The sequence below is a fragment of the Manis javanica genome, chromosome 5, assembly GCF_040802235.1.
Source record: "Manis javanica isolate MJ-LG chromosome 5, MJ_LKY, whole genome shotgun sequence".
Taxonomy (NCBI): domain Eukaryota; kingdom Metazoa; phylum Chordata; class Mammalia; order Pholidota; family Manidae; genus Manis; species Manis javanica.
Genome location: NC_133160.1, coordinates 88,546,796 through 88,565,781, shown reverse-complemented (window position 1 = coordinate 88,565,781; position 18,986 = coordinate 88,546,796). Strand labels below are relative to the sequence as shown.

Below are 18,986 nucleotides of genomic sequence, written 5' to 3'. Positions count from 1 at the left end.
GAACAATATTTTCACTCAGTAAAATATGGACCACTTACTACTTTAAAAGTACAATAAAGACCCAGAAATACCAATACCTGATATAAAAATAATAGAACCATTTACTTTCCTCCACATTCAACTGCTACTAGCACCTATCTGCTACTCATCAATCCTTTGTATCTTTTCATAATTAATACTTAGCTTATTCCTCACAGCAGCTGTTCCTAATCTTTTTCAATTATGTCTTACCTCTTCCTTACCCTCTGCCATCAGGGGTAATGCACAGTCTAGTGTAGAATTTCTCAACCTTGGCACTCTTGACATTCTGGACCTAATAATTTTTGTTTGTGTGTGTGTGTGTGTGTGTGTTGGTGGGGTGGGTCCTATGCATTCTAGGATATTTAGCAGCACCCTTGGCTGCTCTCCATTAGCTCCACCCACCACCCAAAAAAAATTGTCTACAGATATTGCCAAATGATTCCTTGTCACTTGGGAACAATATTGCCTCCATCTAAGAAACACAGGTCTAGTGGTTAAGAATAGAAGCTATTGTGCTCTACATCACTAACCATCAGAGAAATGTATATTAAAACCACAATGAGATATCACCTCACACCAGTAAGGATCACCACCATCCAAAAGACAAACAACAACAAATGCTGGCGAGGATGCAGAGAAAGGGGAACCCTCCTACACTGCTGGTGGAAATGTAAGCTAGTTCAACCATTGTGGAAAGCAGTATGGAGATTCCTCAAAAAACTAAAAATAGAAACACCATTTGACCCAGGAATTCCACTCCTAGGAATTTACCCAAAGAAAATAAGATCCCTGATTCAAAAAAACATATTGCACCCTTATGTTTATTGCCGCACTATTTACAATAGCCAAGATATGGAAGCAACCTAAGTGCCCAACAGTAGATGAATGGATAAAGATGTGGTACATATACACAATGGAATATTATTCAGCCATAAGAAGAAAACAAATCCTACCATTTGCAACAACATGGATGGAGCTAGAGGGTATTATGCTCAGTGAAATAAGCCAGGCAGAGAAAGACAAGTACCAAATGATTTCACTCATCTGTGGAGTATAACAACAAAGCAAAACTGAAGGAACAAAACAGCAGCAGACCCACAGACTCCAAGTGACTAGCAGTTACCAAAAGGAAAAAGGTTGGGAAGGGTGGGTGGGGAGGGAGAGAGAAGGGGATTAAGGGGCATTATAATTAGCACTCACAATATAGGTAGGTCATGGGGAAGGCAGTACAGCACAGAGAAGACAAATAATGACTCTATAGCATCTCACTATGCTGCTGGACAGTGACTGCAATGGGGGGATGAATACTTGATAATATGGCTGAATGTTGAAACCACAGTGTTGTTCATGTAAAACCATCATAAGATTGTGTATCAATGACACTTTGTAAAAAAAAGTAAAAAAGAATAGAAGGTACTGAGTTAGATGGATCTGAGCTTAAATCTCAAAATAGAACCTTACTGTTTTTTGACAAGTGTAAGCCTCAATAGTCTTGTCTGTAAAAGAGAGTTAATGACAGTACCTCCTTTGTAGGGCCATCACAAATGGTAAATAACTCATGTATGGAAGAGATGGCTCAATGTCCACTGAAATTCATGTTCCCATTTCCGTACCATAGAGCAGTCCCTAGGAAGTGGCCTCCTAACCTCTTGGCATCTCTGTGACACCACAGCCTCATTCAGTCCCTCTTCCCCAACTGCAGGCAAAGGCCTAGCAGATGATGGAGCTGCAAGATGGAAGGAGCCCAAGTCTCTGGAAAGAGGAGAGCTGCCTGTCCATCAGGAGCAGACATTTTGCAGTGTTAGTAAGAAAGAAACTCTGATCATGTAAGCCACTGAAACTCTGGTTTCTTTGTTTCAGCAGCTGGTGTATAAGTACTTAATGTGGAGCCTACACACAGACACAGCCCCAATCCTTTAGTTATTATCACTTCAATAAATGAACTCACTTCCTATTTCACTGAGAAGAATCACTCATTTAGCAAGTATTCATCGACTGCTCATTGTGGGTCAGGTATTTTTCAGCACTGCAAAGTGAGACTCAGAAAATCTATGGCATGGCCATGTATTAAACCCATTAAATCTTTTCTGAGCATTTACTAGGTGCCGGGCATGCCGTTCTCCCTAGGTACTGTAGGCTCAGCTGCGAATAAGACAGACATGCTGACTTCATAAAAGAGTAGATTGAAATCTAGTGGTGAAACAAGAGGCTGAACAAGTAATTAAAAGTATGACAAATATTTTGAAGGAAGAGTACAGGGCTCTTTAAGGAAAGTAAAAAGCATATTATGGAAGGTGAGTAAGGCCTCCCTGAGAAACAGATTTTCAGAAAATAATTTTCTAAACTTTTGTCCATTAGATCTCACTTTTTCTTGGTATATTATTTTTTTCCTATTTCTCTTCTGTCTCAGAAAAAAAAAATTCTTGTTCTTCACCATTGCCAGCCTGTCTGTCTTCTGGTCATCTTATTTCACTTTGGAGCTGTAGTCAATAAATTATCCTCCACTCCTTAAAAAAAAAATCACTATCCACTACCCTATTCCCTTAGTGTAAGACTCACCTCATCCTAATAAAAAATTCCCTGATGCCCTGCAGTCCGTCAGAGTTCTTAACCACCCACTCACTCCTCAGGCCCTGACATTCAGTTCCTGATCATTCCACTTCACCGAAATTGTTTTTGTTTTCTGTTTTTGTTTTTCAAAAACTACCCATGGACTTCCCCTTACCAAATAAAGCAAAAATCCCCACACTATTCCCTCTCTGGCACACAATTAATGGCCTATTCCCCACTCATTATTTTTGAAGTTCTCTCAACCCCTGGCTGTTGGTTACTACCCTTCCAGGTTCTGGTTTCCTCAGACCTTTCTGGTTCTTCCTTCTTCAGCTCCCTCTCCATTCCCAGGACACTGCTCTGTCTCACCCTCTCCTTGTTCTGTGCCCTCTCCCACGCTTCCCCTCTTGCTAATGTTCTGATTTCTCCCAGCCTACTTGACCTCCACACTTCCATTCCCAATAACCGGCTCCACATTTACAGCTGGCTTCTCATGCCAACATCTCAAATCCAAACTTGAAGAATTCCTTAGTTACTAATCTCAAACGTGTTTGACTCTGTTCCTACCTTCATTAATGGTAACCAAGTAGGAGTCATCTTCAGTTTCTCTCCCTCTTTTTCACCTCCCACATTAGTCACTCTGAATTCAAATATTTTTTTTCCATCACCACCATTCCAGCCCCACTCCATTGGGTTCTATGACCTATAACCTGTATGACCTTGAGTAATTAATCTTTCTAACCCTCCAATGTAGTCTCTCTAAAATAAAGATCGTATTACTTATTTTCCAGGGTAGCTATAAAAATTAAATTCTATAAAGCACCTTTATCATTAACATGTTAATATATTATAATAATCTTAATATAATAATAATTAATATACCAATGCCTGGCATTCTCTAACTTGAAACTGGTTTCCTTGCCTAGAATCTCTTACTTCCCTACTTCTTCTCTACTAAAGAAACCTAGAACATGGGTCAGATAAAGTTTGTCCCCTCCCCTACAATGTCCACTGCTTCCCACTGTTACTCAATGAAGCCCAACTCTGTAACGTGATTCAAAGTCCTTTTGAGATTTGTTTCCAAACTGCCTTTTTCTATCCTTGACTCTCCCGCACCAGTTCGGGAGCCCTTTGCTTCAGGCACTATGCACTGCTTGCTGCTTCCAACACATACATATACTTTCTCATCTTTTTACCTTTACTCACATTGTTTTCTTGCCCTAAAATACCCACTGAACACTCACTCCTTTGCCTCAAATTCTACTCTACCTTCAAGGAGGCTTGGTTTAAATGTCACTTTTTACTTGAAAGCCTTCCTAGATCCTTCCAGCTGAAATTAGTGGTTCTTCCACATAGTTCCCAACACTTTGAATCTACATTTTTCAGAGCACTTCTGTCACTCTGCCCTGTAGAACTGCACATTTCCCCTGCAAGCAGACCAGAAGCTCCATGAAGGTAAGTTTCCCCATAGCATTGGGAATGAGGCTTTGCTCCTGGTAATAAGTACTCAGCAGATATTGGATGAATTTTAGAACTATTTTTAAAGCACGGTAAGATTACGAGTAGTGTTAAATTTTAAACAATGGCTTTGTTACAATGTCTATTAAGTAAAATTTGAGAGGTCTAATTAATTAGCCTTGATTAATCAAGCTTAATTCATTTCTCGCCATCCCTCCAGATTGTTGAACAATTTAGTAAGCCAGTCAGCACAATTACTAAGTCTCTGCCTAATAATATACACCCCTGATGAAGCACTATGATTTCTTTCCATTTTTGTATTATTTCCTCTTGAGGCCTCAGTTTTACTCTCAAATCTTATGGTTGACTTATTCCTATGTCATGCCCTTAAATGCTTATTTGGACCAGAGATACCATAAGATGAACCAAGAGAGTCACAACTTTAAAAAAAGCATGAAGTGCAATAGGAAACTAATCATTACAGTTAGTATATGGATAGATCAATTTATGGTCCTTAAATGCCTTATGCTTGATAGAAATAACAGAAATGATTATATAGTACTTAATCCTGTCCACCTCCAAAGAAATTGGCAAACATCAATTATTGCTTAGAAAATCATTTAAAAATGTAAAGATCCCTTGTGAGAAATGCATCATATTTCCATTCCAAAAATGGAGAAGATAATTTTAAGTTTAAGAATGCAGTGTTTTAATTAGAGATTAAAGTTTTTAAGTATCTGAATACCTATCTTGTTGAGTGAAAATAACAAGGATGATGATGAGTAGAATTAAAAGGCTATCTATGTGCCAAAGTCTGTGAAATGCACCTTCCATCCTTTATCTCACTTAATCTACATAAGGAATTTTAAGAGTTGGTCCCTATTTTTAACCCAGTTTTATAGATGGGAAAATAAATATTAAGTTACTTGTCCAAGATTACACAGACAGAAGTGGCCCAACCAGGATTTGGAGTCACAAACTCTTAACCACTACTGTGAAATAAAAATCCTCAGATATTAAAATCCATTTCTTAAATCCATCAGATATGAAAAACATAATACCAGTACTGTGAGTAAAAAGATTATAAAATAAATGTTCTATTAATATTAATTAAAACTTATACCATCACATTTTGTGAATAGAAAAATTCTTCATGACAAATGACAGCATATTAGATAAGTTGAAAATGTGAGCCAATGGTTTTCATGAATTCTTACTTTGGTTTCTTCACATAAATGGAATAGTACCATCAACTGGGCTTATTTGGGGGCCGAAATCACATACTATTCTTTAAATATATCCCTTTTCAAACTGCATCAGGATATACCCAAATATTTCAAACATCTTATTACAGAGACAAATTGTAAAACTATCAGATATTAAATCACATATTAAACATTAGTTTTTAAAAAGCAAAAACAGAAATGCTTATTCCTCTCCCTGCCAAAAAATAAAAAAATATATACTAATATATAATACATATCTATGTAGTAAATACAAGTATAATATGCCTATTAAAAAGAAGCAGTACAATCTGAAACCAATATAAGGCTGTATATACTTCAATTAAAAAAAAAAACACCTTGACACTAAAACTGAAAGCCAGCATTACCTGAAAATGAACTGGTGAACTGACCTAGCTTTCAAAGAAAGTTCATGTTTATTGCTTTGCTATAGATAAATAAATCGGATCTCCCATTTAATAAAAAAAAAAAAGTGGTACAAAGAGAATGGCCATAAGAAAGGGCCCTCAGATGGCATTGGCAACCAGCTCTTTCCTCACCTTTGAGCCTTATATTGTACACCAACATATTCCTATATGAGGTATATCAAATTCTACTTAAATACTTATAATTCTAGAATTTTAGAAGTCTTATATCATACAGACTGAAAGTGAAGAGGTGGAGAAAGATATTCCATGCAAATAGAATCTAAAAGAAAGTCTGTTGTAGCTATACTTACATGAGACAAAATAGATTTTAAAACAAAATTATAACAACAAAGAAGAGCATACCTAATGATAAAAGGGACCAATCCAACAGAGAATGTAACATTTATAAATATTTATACATCCAACATAGAAGCATCTAAATATATAAAGCAAATATTAACAGACCTAAATGGAGAAATAGCAATATAATTAACAGGAAGGGATTTTAATACCTCACTTACATCAATGGATACCTTATTCAAACAGAAAACCAGTAAGAAAATATTCTTAGACAACATGATAGATGGACTTAATAGAGATACACAGAACTTTACACCCAAAAGCAATAGTATACACATCCTTCTCAAGTACACATGCAACATTCTCCAGGATAGGTCATATGTTAGGCCACAAAATAAGTCATTAAAAATTTAAGAAGATTGAAATCATATCAAGCATCTTTCTCTGACCATAATGGCATGAAACTAGAAATCAATTATAAGAAGAAAACTAGACAATTCACAAATATGTGGAGATTAAACAATATGTTACTGAATAACCAATGGATGAACAAACAAATCAAAGGTAAATATATATTGAGACAAATGAAAGTGGAAATACAGCATACCAAAACTTTTGGGAAACAGCAAGAGTAGATTTAGGTGGGAAGATCACAGCAATAAATGCCTACATCAAGGAACAAGAAATATCACAAATAATAAACCTAACTTTATACCTCAAGGAACTAAAAACAAACAAGGCTCAAAGTTAGTAGAAGGAAGAAAATAACAAAGAGCAGAGCAGAAATAAATGAAGTAGGGACTAAAAAGACATAGAAAATATTAGTCAAACCAAGACCTGGTTCTTTGAAAAGATAAACAAAATTGGCAAACCTTTAGCTAGGCTCATCAAGAAAAAAGGAGAAAGGACTCAAATAAATAAAATCAGAAATAAAGAGGAGACATTAAAACTGATACCACAGAAATACAAATGATCATAAGAGACTACTATGAACAACTATATGCCAACAAATTGGACAACCTTAAAGAAATGGATACATTCCTAGAAATATACAACCTGCCAAGACTGAACCATGAAGAAACAGAAAATCTTAAACTGAACAAGTAATCAAAAACTCCTGACAAACAGATAGGCAATCAAAAGCTCCCAACAAACAAAAGTCCAGGACCTTATGGCTTGACTGGTAAATTCTACCAGAGTTCAAAGAAGAATTAATCCCAGTCCTTTGCAAACTATTCCAAAAAACAGAAGAGGAGGGAATACTTCCAAACACATTACAAGGCCATCATTACCAATACCAAAACCAGACAAAGAAATCACAAGAAAAGAAGGTTACAGGCCAATATCCTTGATGAAAATACATGCAAAACCCTCAACAAAATATTAGCAAACCAAATTCAACAACATAGTAAAAGGATCATACACCATGATTAAGTGAGATTTATTCCAGGAATGTATGGATGGTTCAAACATATGCACATCAATCAATGTGATAAGTCATATTAATAAAGGATAAAAAAAATCATATGATCCTCTCAATAGATGCAGAAAAAGCATGTGACAAAGTTCAACATCCATTTATGATACAAACTCTCAATAAAGTGGATACAGAGGGCACCTATCTCAACATAATAAAGACCATATATGACCAACCCACAGCTAACATCATATTCAATGGTGAAAAATTCAAAGCTTTCCCTCTAAGACAAGACAAGAATGCCCATCCTCACCGCTTTTATTCAACATAGTATCAGAAGTTATAGGCAGAGCAATTGCACAAGAAAAAGAAAAGGCATCTAAATTGGAAAGGAAAAAGTAAAACTATCACTATTTGCAGATGACATGATATTGTGTATAGAAGACTCTAAAGACTACCAAAAAACTATTAGAACTAATGAAAAAACACAGTAGAACTGCAGGATACAAAATCAATGTACAGAAATCTGTTGTAATTCTATATACAAATAATCAACTATCAGAAAGAGAAATTAAGAAAATAATCCCATTTACAACATCAAAAAGAATAAAATATTTAGGAATAAATTTAACCAAGAGGTGAAAGACCTATACTCTGAACTATGAGACAACAATGAAAAACATTGAAAAAGACACAAATAAATGGAAAGATATTCCATACTCATGGACTGGAAAAATTAATATTATTAAAATGTCCATACTACCCAAAGCAATCTACAGATTCAATACAATCCCTATCAAAATACCAATGGCATTTTTCACAGAAATGGAATGAACAATCCAAAAATTTGTATGGATCAAAAGATGCTGAATAGCCAAAGCAAGCTTGAAAAAAGAACAAAGCTGAGGGTGTCACACTCCCTGACTTCAAATTCTATTACCAAGCCACAATAATTAAAACAGTATTGTATTGGCATAAAAACAGATACATATATCAATGGAACAGAATAGAGAGCCTAGAAATAAACTCATGCTTATATGGTGAATTAATCTATGACAAAGGAGGCAAGAATATAAGTGGGGAAAGGCAGTCTCTTCAATCAATAGTGTTGGGAAAACTGGACAGCCACATGCAAAAGAATGGAGCTGGATCACTATCTTACAGCTTACACAAAAATTAACTCAAAATGGATTAAAGACTTGAATGTAAGAATAAAATCATAAAACTCCTAGAAGAAAACATAAGCTCCTTGACATTGGTCTTGGTGATGATTTTTTGGATTTGGGACCGAAAATAAACAAGTGGGACTATCAAACTTAAAAGCTTCTGCACAGCAAAGGAAACCATCGACAAAATGAAAAGACAACCTACTGAATGGGAGAAAATATTTGCAAGTGATACATCTGCTAAATGGGAATATCCAGATTATATAAAGAATTCATACAACTCAACACCAAAAGAACTGATTAAAAAATGAGCAGAGGATCTGAATAGACATTTTTCTAAAAAAGACATACTTAAGGCCAGCAGATGCATAAAAAGGTGCTCAATGTCATTTAATCATCCAAGAAATGCAAATCAAAGCCATAATGAGATATCACCCCATACCTGTTAGGTAACTATTATCAAAAAGACAAGAAACAGCAAATGCTGGCAAATATATGGGAAAAAGGGAGCCCTCAGGCACAGCTGGTGGGAATGTAAACCGGTGTAGTCAATATGAAAAACAGTATGGAAGTTCCTCAAAAAAACTGAAATACCATCCAACCCAGTAATTCAGCTTTTGGATATTTATCTGAAGAAAACAAAAACACTAACTCAAAGAGATATGTGTACTCCATGTTCACTATAGCATTATTTACAATAGCCAAGCTATGGAAACAACCTAAATGTCCATCAATGGATGAATGGATAAAGAAAATGTGGGATGTGTGTGTGGGGGGGTAGGGTGTATAATGGAGTATTATTCAATTGTAAAAATATGAAATCTTGCCATTTGTGACAACATGGATGGATTGTGAAGGCATTACGCTAAGCAAATTAAGTCAAGCAGAGAAGGCAAATACCATATGATGTCATTTATATGTGGACTCTAAAAACAAAACAAAACAAAATTTTTAAAAACCACTGAGCTCATAGATACAGAGAACAGATTGGTGGTTGCCAGAGGTGAGGGTAGGATGGGTGAAATGGGCAAAGGGTGTCAAAAATATGAGTCTCTAAGAAGAGAAGGGAATGTAAGTGGAGGGGAGGAGAGGAGAGAAAAGAAGAGGAGCTGAGCCAGTTGAGCTCATACAGCAGCTGAGCCAGTTGTGTCCATTCTTCTCTCCCTGTCTATGGAAATCTCTGCTTCCAGAGATACCCCTAGACATCCACAATGGACACAAGCACACAAACATACACACACATACACACATACAGGAAAAAGAGCAACTTCCACACCTAAAGTTTTCTTGCTTTGGCAATTCTAGTGTCTCTCAGCCTACATACCTGCTACTAAAGGAAAGCATGGCTACTTAATACAGATACTTTTAAATTCTAGATGAAATGCTATGTGCCTAGAAAATATAAATATGTCTAGTCCCAGAAGAACTTGTAAACACAAAATGGATAATAACCATAGAAGAAATCAAATATACAGGGTGGGGGAGGAAAACTGTGTCCCAAATAAAAAGGCACTGGATCCAGACTGTTTTATAGGTGAACTGATCTCAATAAAATCAATAATCTGTGTTTTATTTAAATTGTCCTTAGGGGTTAACATCCAAAATACATAAAGAACCCATATGACTCAACACCAAAAAAACAAATAACCCAATTAATAAATGGGCAGACCACCTGAACAGACATTTTTTTCCAAAGAAGAAATACAGATGGCCAACAGGCACATGAAGAGATGCTCCATATCACTAAGCAGGGAACTGCAAATCAAAATCACACTGAGATACCAACTCACACCAGCTAGAATGGCCACTATCTGAAAGGCAAAAAATAACAAGTGTTAGCAAGGATGTGGAGAAAAGGAAACCCTCCTACACTGTTGGTAGGAATGTAAATTGGTGCAGACACTGTGGAAAGCAGTTCACAGGTTCCTCAAGAAATGAGAAATAGATAGAAATATGACCTAGTAATTCCACTTCTAGGAATTTACCTGAAGAAAACAAGATCCCTGATTTGAAAACATATATGCACCCCTATGTTAACTGCTGCATTATTTGCAATAGCCAAGATATGGAAGCAACCTAAGTGTCCATCAACAGATGAGTGGATAAAGAAGATGTGGTACAAATACACAATGGAATGTTATTCAGCCATGAAAAGAAAAAACCTGGCATTTACAACAACACAGATGGACCTAGAGGGTATTATGCTAAGTGAAATAAGCCAGATGGAGAAAGACAAATACCACATGATTTATCTTATTTGTGGAATACAAATTCAAAGCAAAACAGAATGAACAAAACAGCAGCAGACTCATAGACACTGAGAAGTGATTGGTGGTTTCCACAGGGGAGTGGCTGGGGTGGTGGATAGGGAGGGTGAGGGGGACAAAAGGGCACAAAAATTCTCAATCATAATATAAGCTGGTCAGGGGGATAGTAGCACAACATGGAGAATATAGTCAATGATTTTCTGTAACATCTTTTTATGTTGACTGTAACTGCTCTAATGGGGGTAAGTATTTAATAATATGCATAACTGTTAAAATACTGGTTTGTATATTTGAAACCAATATAAGATTATATATCAAACATACTTCAATAAAAAAGAAAAACTGTCCCTAGACATTAAAAAGAAACCCTCTTAGAAGATAAGTAATGACTCTATAGCATCTTATTATGCTGATAGACAGTGATTGCAATGGGGTGGGGGACAGGGGGACTTGATAATATGGGTGAATGTTGAAACCACAATGTTGGTCATGTGAAACCTTCATAAGATTGTGTATCAATGATACCTTAATTTTAAAAAAAGCCTCCTAACCCACTCTGTGAAGTGAGTGCAAACACATACATACATACCAAATGCTACAAGCTGAGTTTTATGGGTCAAATCTATCTACCAATGATTATGTTTAGATAGTATTTCTTAATGCTGAGTATAAATGTTATAAGACCCAACATCTATTCTCTTAATACCACAGTCCCTTCTTCTCTCTTTGTGAGCTTATCTACTCTAACTGTTTTTTAACAAATTTGGCTCCTCTAGGTACTTGAATTTACAATTCTTACCATAGACCAATTTCACTTGTGAATGTGAATTTTTTAATTCTAACTAAAATATTAGCAAATCAGATCTAACATAGACTAAAAGAATAAAGCACTATAATTAGGGCTTATGCTAAGACTAGATTATTAGAAAGTTAATTCACAGAATTAAGCATATTAATATATATTAAAAAAAGAGAGAGAAGCAGCATATCATTAAATCATCTAAAGTAGAAATTTGACATTATAGGAACCCATGACAGGCTCCAAAGAGTCCATGACGTGCAATTGTAAACGCAATATTGGTATTTGTATGGTGAGTTCCACAGATAAGTTAATTCTCAAAGACATCCATAACCCACAAATCCTTTTACATGCTGCGGCATTACAATGGGCTACTGTGCATTAAAACGATATTGTTGAAGGTTGCCCCCAAAAAGGATAATAATATACTATACCAATATTTAAATTGATCCATTTTTAAAATAAGGTCTTAAATTCTACATTAAACATCATTACTTACTGTCAGTACAACCTCTCGGATGTTTTTCACATAAAGTGCCACATAATCATCGATGTAGGTGTGCAGGACCCTGGGATCTATGCCATACCAGTTTGTCATGAGCGCTGCTTCATTTTCATTATTGCCACTCCATATGATGATGGAAGGATGAGATTTCAGTCTCCTGATCTAAAATTTAAGAAAACATAACATAATTTTCAAATGATCAACATAAAAGAAACCAAGTTATAATTACTTATAAAATTATAACTATTGCGTTTTTGCACATAAATGCTTATGTGATGGATAACATGTTAGACAATGACTAGTAATAAAGTTACTTGCTGGAGTATGTTTTGAGAAATCTCTGAGATTCTTTTTATTTAGATTTGTAAACACTGACAAAACAAGTTTCCTCTTCTCTGCTATATAAACACTGAATGAAACATAATCCCTCTTATAAAAAAGAAAAATAAATCAACCTCTTCATTAGCTGACTTGCCACAAAAAGGATCTAAGAAATACAAAAAGCAGGAGATATTAGATCCCAGGGTTTAAATTCCCAAGAGCAAGACGGAGTTTTGTGTGAAGCAGCAAGTGAGGTAAATACCCAGTACCGCTCAAAGCTGAAGCAAGTTCCCATGCAGTCCCCGCTGAGATCAGAAAGGCACAGGACAACAGAGAGGCCTTTAAAAAGCAAGTGACCACCAGAGATACTCTGGAAGTTAAAGGCATATGGAATATTCTAAAGGAAATAACTGCCAATATCATGTCCTGAGAATTCAACTAAGATTTAAGTGAGTTACTAAATATATCCAAGTACAGAAAAAGAAATTAAGAGAATTGATCTGAAAGCATCACCTGCCTCTAGAACTGAGGTCTGAGGTCTGGTGAACAGGGCTCACGTGGACCAGCCACTACCCAGAGCAAGCAGGTTCCTAGGAGATACACACCAGCAAAGAGGGAACTAAATCTCTAGGAGTACAACAGAGTGAGTCAATGGTCAAGAGAAATTATTTTGGAATATGGGTTAGAAATACAACCTCACTGGTATTTACAGCCTCTCATTCCCTATAGTGGGTAATTACAGACATGGAGCCTAGCTGAGTTCTCACTGTGGTGGCCATTCAAGACGCAAAGTACCACAGACATGAACAGAGAAGCATTACAGATGCACTAAAGAGATACATCTCATTTTTAAAAATGAAAGTCTTGTGGGGCTTTTTTTTCAAACCAACCTAATAAACAGCACTTCCTTTATTTACCTCTGTATGTGACCAAGCAAGTGAAGGCTGCTACCAACTGTGGCTGCTTATCTGTGGTGCTGATGAAAACACAAAAATAAATACTGAAGAAGAAAAAGCTGCAGGACTCTGTGCTACACACCCCTTTCAAAATGAACTGGAATTTTATGGTAAGTTTTACTTTAAGATTTTAACAAACTCTACATGAAAAAATTCTCCTTTCAATAACACATAAAAGAACTGAAAGCACACAGATGTCATATTTTAATATTTGTATGAGAGAAAATTAAAAATAAAACTGATATGTTTGTAACCTACATAACTATAAGCAATATTTTAAAAGTATCTCATCCATCCATCCATCTAATCCACTGGATGAATGATCCAACCAGGTGAGGGGCACTGGAGGGAATGGGCCCAAGGCCTCGGGGGGATTCCCATCTTGCAGGGGTAATGAAACTCCAAATATCTAATTCAAAGTGTGATGTGTTTCATGAAGAGCAAGTGACCTAATCTGGATGTGCAGATATAGTAAGGTTTTTCGCAGAAAAAGTCATGCTCAGGGTAAAAGGTGCCAGAAGAGAATGAGCGAGAGGTCCTCAGGGAGGGTGATGGGGAGGCATTTCGGGGCACAGGAAGACAGTGCTGGAGAAGCTGCAGCGGCGGGCCGGCAGCCTAGTGCTCGGCGAGGAGCTTTCCCTTTATCTAGAGGGCCCTGAGCAAGGCACAATTCGATTCGCACTTCTTAAACTTTCTTTTTAAAAGTAAAACAAAAATACAGAAAACAACTTGTAGTGAATTATTGTAAGGCAATCACCTTGTAACCACTACCCAGACCCAGAAAGAGAACTTTGCCAACTACCCCAGAGGCCCTCGTGCACCTCCTCCCAATCACAGTCCCTTTCTCCTCCCAACAGTAAGCACTCTCTTGAGCACTGTATCAACACTTCCTTGCATTTTTTGGTTTCTCACGCAACTATAACTATACATCCACAGACACTCTAATTATTAACTCATGGATTTTAATAAACTTGATGGGTTTTAGTCCACTGACATTCTTATCCTGATTGAATCTCAAATTGTCCCACTTATGGTGGGTCAGAGTCTCATCAAAGTTCTTTTGACATATCTTTGGTAGCTTCCTCACTATCTGTACATCAACGTATTCCATGATCATCTAATATATTTCCTGTCCCAGGCCTGGAACCAGCCACTTCTCTAAGGAGCCCTTTTCTTAAATGGGAAAGATTATTTCAATATAAGGATGCTCAGCAATACTAGGTTACTAGGTTGTTTATTGTTTCTAGACCTTTTCAGTGGAGAGAGCTAGGATATAATTATTTCTCTGCAATTTACAGATCTGTAAATATAAGTGTGTATATATGGAATGCAGAAGAAATTAAGGAATCAAGAACCACTTTATATTTTTGACCTGAAAAATACAAAGACCGGTATTGCTGTTATATTGAGGTGGGGAAACCTGCAGGAACAGCAAGTTTGGTGAAGGTAATGTAAGTTTGGCTCAGACATGTTCACTTGAGATGCCAGTCAAACCACTGAGTCGGCAACTGGAGGTAAGGACCAGAAACGCAGCAGCGACATCAGGGCCAGGAATAAAATATAAAAGTCATCAGCATACAGGCGGCATTAAAGCCATGACACTGGGTGGAACCAACTAGGGAGTCAATTCCCTGACTGTGATTTTTCATGGAGTTTAGTGAAAGAACAAAAAGAAACAAGAAGAGGGATAACAAAGGCAAAACTGACACTTCAGTGTTTATCTTATTCTTGGAATGGTGGAAATGTACCTGGTAAGCTACTTCTTCTCTCACTGAATCCATGAAGTTGTCTTCAGTCGGATATAGCGCACAGGCAAACATAAAATCCTGCCATACCTATCATCAAATAAAACGCAATAAAGTACTTCCATCAATTTTTATTACACAGACAGAAATTCTTCATTCAGAACCTTGGGGATTATCTTTATGAAAAACATTAGGGGGTGAGTGTGATCACTGGGACACCAGTCACGCATGAGGCCCTGGGGAAGATGCCCAAGACCTCAGGACTTCCCAGAACTGCACAAAACTCCAGGGAAGCCTGAGAAGTGTACACAGGCAGAGAACAAACAGAAGGAAAAAGAATTCAAGTTAAGACACCAGTGATGTGTTGAAGGGAATATGAAATTCAAAAAAGCTTCCTCACTGCCTCACTGACTAATTTTAATTGGGAATGTGGTATTCAGGGATAGACTGGGCTGTGAAGAAACATACTCCATTTATAAAGGGATTAACTTTCTCTGGCCAAAAAGGATTACTACATGGACATGGCAGTAATGAACCACACAAGTTCATTCCCAAGGAGGCCAATATGCAGCAGCTAAGAGGACAGGCCCCCGACTCAGTCAGCCTGAGTGGAAGGAACCTTGATTCCACCTTATACCCACTGTGGGAGTTTGAGCGAGTTATTTAACCTCTCCACACGTCTGCTTCCTTGCATGTGAAATGGGGATAGAGAACAACAGAAACAACCGCACAGGATGGACATGAAGAGAAATAAAATAGATGCGGAGCACAACCATGCCTGGCACTCGATGAGCATTATAGAATATTGTCACCTGATCACTACCATCATATTTTATCAGTAATATTGTAATTCTTCTATGGAGTACTTTATATTTTAGAACTCTAATATAAGAATTAAAAGAATATATTTCCTTTGCTTAACACTCACCAATACAAAACATGTTCAGAGTCCTTAATGAGAATGCTAAACACCTCTTCTCTTACTTTAATTTTATTATTTTTCTCCTCTCCAGGTCCCATTAGATCTCCTTAAAGTTAAAACTTCTTAATATTTTCTTTTTTTTATGCATGCCCTCAGATCACAAAGAAAATATAGACAAATATACTTAGATATAACTAATACAGAGAATGTATATCATTTTTGAATAATTAAATAATTATAATATTCACTAGCAACTCCGGCTCTGGGATTATAAGATGCCATTCATTCTTTTGCAAAAAATGGAACAACATTCCTGGATCTGAGAAAAGAAGGTATGAGCACTATTACCCATTCAGAACATTCGGGGTCAAACTGAGGATACAGTGACATATCAGTCAACAAAATGCTGTCACCTACTCACCATTATTCCCAGTTCATCACAGATTTCATAGAATTCATCCCGTTCATAAATTCCTCCTCCCCAAACACGGAGAGTATTCATATTAGCATCCACAGCAGACTGCAAAAGGAGCCGTAACCTAAGAAAAGAAATTTTAATAACAAATGTTAATTTCAGCACATTGTGGTTTATAAACACATTTGAAATCTGTTAGAAAAACACATTTTAAAATTATGATGATTTGGATATAATGCTAAGTTAAGAAAGTGGGACAAAATTACACACACATTAACTGTAACCACATAAAATAAACAAACCTAGAAAAATTATGGGTGATATCTTTGCTTTCTCAATTCTCAGTAACGTTACTGTACCATTTTTAATAATAAATTTTTATCTTAAAGCTATTTGCTGTAAACTTTGGAAAATACACACTAATTTTATATAACCATTTCAAATTGTAAGACGGAAATCAAAGTTTGAATAATAGTACCTAACTCACTCTTAGCTCCTTTTTTACAATTCCTGCAGCACAGTACCGATCTTCTTCAACTTATGATGGCCATACGTCCCAATAAACCTATTGTTAGTTTGAAGATAATAGTAACTGCAAATGCATTCAGTTCACCTCATCTCCTGACCAACATAGTCTAGCCTGCCTCAAACCTGCTTAGAACACTTTCATTTGCCCACAGTTGGGCAAAATCATCTAACATAGAGCCTATTTTAAACCAACATGTTGAATATCTCATGTAAGGTACTGAACACTGTACTGATAGTGAAAAACCGAATGGCTTCACAGGCACAGAATGGCCGAAGTGTCGGGTGTCTACCCTCTCGATCACCCGACCTATGCTGCTCAGCATCATGAGAGCACCTCACACTGCACACCGCGAGCCCCGGGAAAGATACTATTTCAAAATTCAAAGTACAATTTACACTGAGTGCACAGTGTTTTCTTACCATCATAAAGCCGAAAAATTGCAAGTGTAGCCATCGTAAGTCAAGGACCATCTGTACTTTTTTCTATAGTAAATTTCTCTGCTTTTTCCAATTTCCATTCTCGTTACCCTCAGGAAAATTTAGGAGTTGACAGCCACTTTGAGAGCACATACCCTCCATTTCCAGAACAGCACAAAGGATGAAAAGCCCAATAACTGGCTGGGCAGGACCCCAGAGCACTGTGCTCTCAGCAAAGCCACCTACAGGCAGGTTTACTAACTGGCCTTGCTGTGCTTTACAGCCAAGGCCAAAACCAGCCAGGAAAAGAGAGGAGCATTTGAAAAAGGCAAGAGACAACAAGTGATTTGTGTCTATGTCTGGAGAATAATTTCATTTTCACGTGAAATTCAAAACAATGTACACATTTTAAAGGTAAAAGGGAATAACTACAACTCTGGCAAAATTATAGTTTAATTACGAACCGCACTTACATTCTAAACTTCAAGTAAAATACTGCAATGCATACTTACACATTTATAAATAAGTTAAATCTGCTTATTTTCACTTCACAAAGTTTACTTTCACTATCACAAAGAGAGTTTACACATCATTCAGGAAATATTATTTTCTTGTACAGCTCTATTCTCAAAGCTTCAGAAACACACTTTAAATATTTTTCTAGTTCCAGAATTTTAAAGATATTTTTTAGTTCTTTTTATTAAGGTAAAAGTAAAGGAATATGCAAGTATCTTCAGCATGAAGACATAAATATAAGTTCCCATATTTTTTAAAGCATGTTCAAAAACATTGAAAGTATTCTTCAAAAAATTGAAACCAACCTTAATCATCTTTATTTCTCAGGGATTAACTATCCAAATTGTGCATCAGCTATTTTCTCATTCCTAAAGAGAAAATATATAGTAGTTTTCTAAAAACAGTATGGTTTTAGCAGTCTCAAATAGGTTTGCTGTAAGTCTACCTACAGCTCATGAAATGGAACATGATATGAAAATCCTTTCCATTCTAAAGTTTCCATCATCCTAGAATTCTATACTACATCTTAGTCCTTTCCACTGAAACTAAAGAAAGTAAAATGAGTAACTTTAAGCTTTGTGAGACATTTAATAAAAAGAGGAACAAGAAAGATGGTAACTTACAAATCAGAGGTCACTCGATCCTGGAAGGAATCTGCTGGGATCCAATTAGAGCCTTTCAGAAATATGGGGAATCCATTAATTTTGAAGTAGAAACTCAGGCCAGGAGATCCTTCTATGGGTTCTTCTATAAGTTCCACTGTCCTAAAATACACCTGTTTTGAACAGAATTAAATTTACTGAATATCATTTTTAAAACATAAGCAAAAGAAGTCTTTCTTAAAAAGGAAAGCAAACTTTTGAACAATAAGCATGATTTAATGTTAATTTCCTATTTGCTATGAAACACTCAATGTGGAAATACACATTTCAGAAAAAAACATAAATTGTTGCCAGATTCTTTTAAAAGGAAAATACAGAAAACATTTAAGAATGAAAAATACTGTAGTCCTCCTCATGAAATAGACATTTG

General features: G+C 36.3%; 1 protein-coding gene across 1 annotated transcript in view; it reads right to left on the bottom strand.

Annotated features, from left to right (window-relative positions):
• MANBA (mannosidase beta) overlaps positions 1–18,986 on the bottom strand; it is a 152,858-nt gene that overhangs the window by 27,887 nt on the left and 105,985 nt on the right. The window contains exons 8-11 of the mRNA XM_037020209.2: positions 18,578–18,729; positions 16,500–16,617; positions 15,160–15,246; positions 12,129–12,296 (exon numbers count right to left, since the gene is read on the bottom strand). Of these exons, the coding sequence (XP_036876104.2) occupies positions 12,129–12,296; positions 15,160–15,246; positions 16,500–16,617; positions 18,578–18,729 (525 nt within the window). The remainder of the gene's footprint in view (positions 1–12,128; positions 12,297–15,159; positions 15,247–16,499; positions 16,618–18,577; positions 18,730–18,986) is intronic.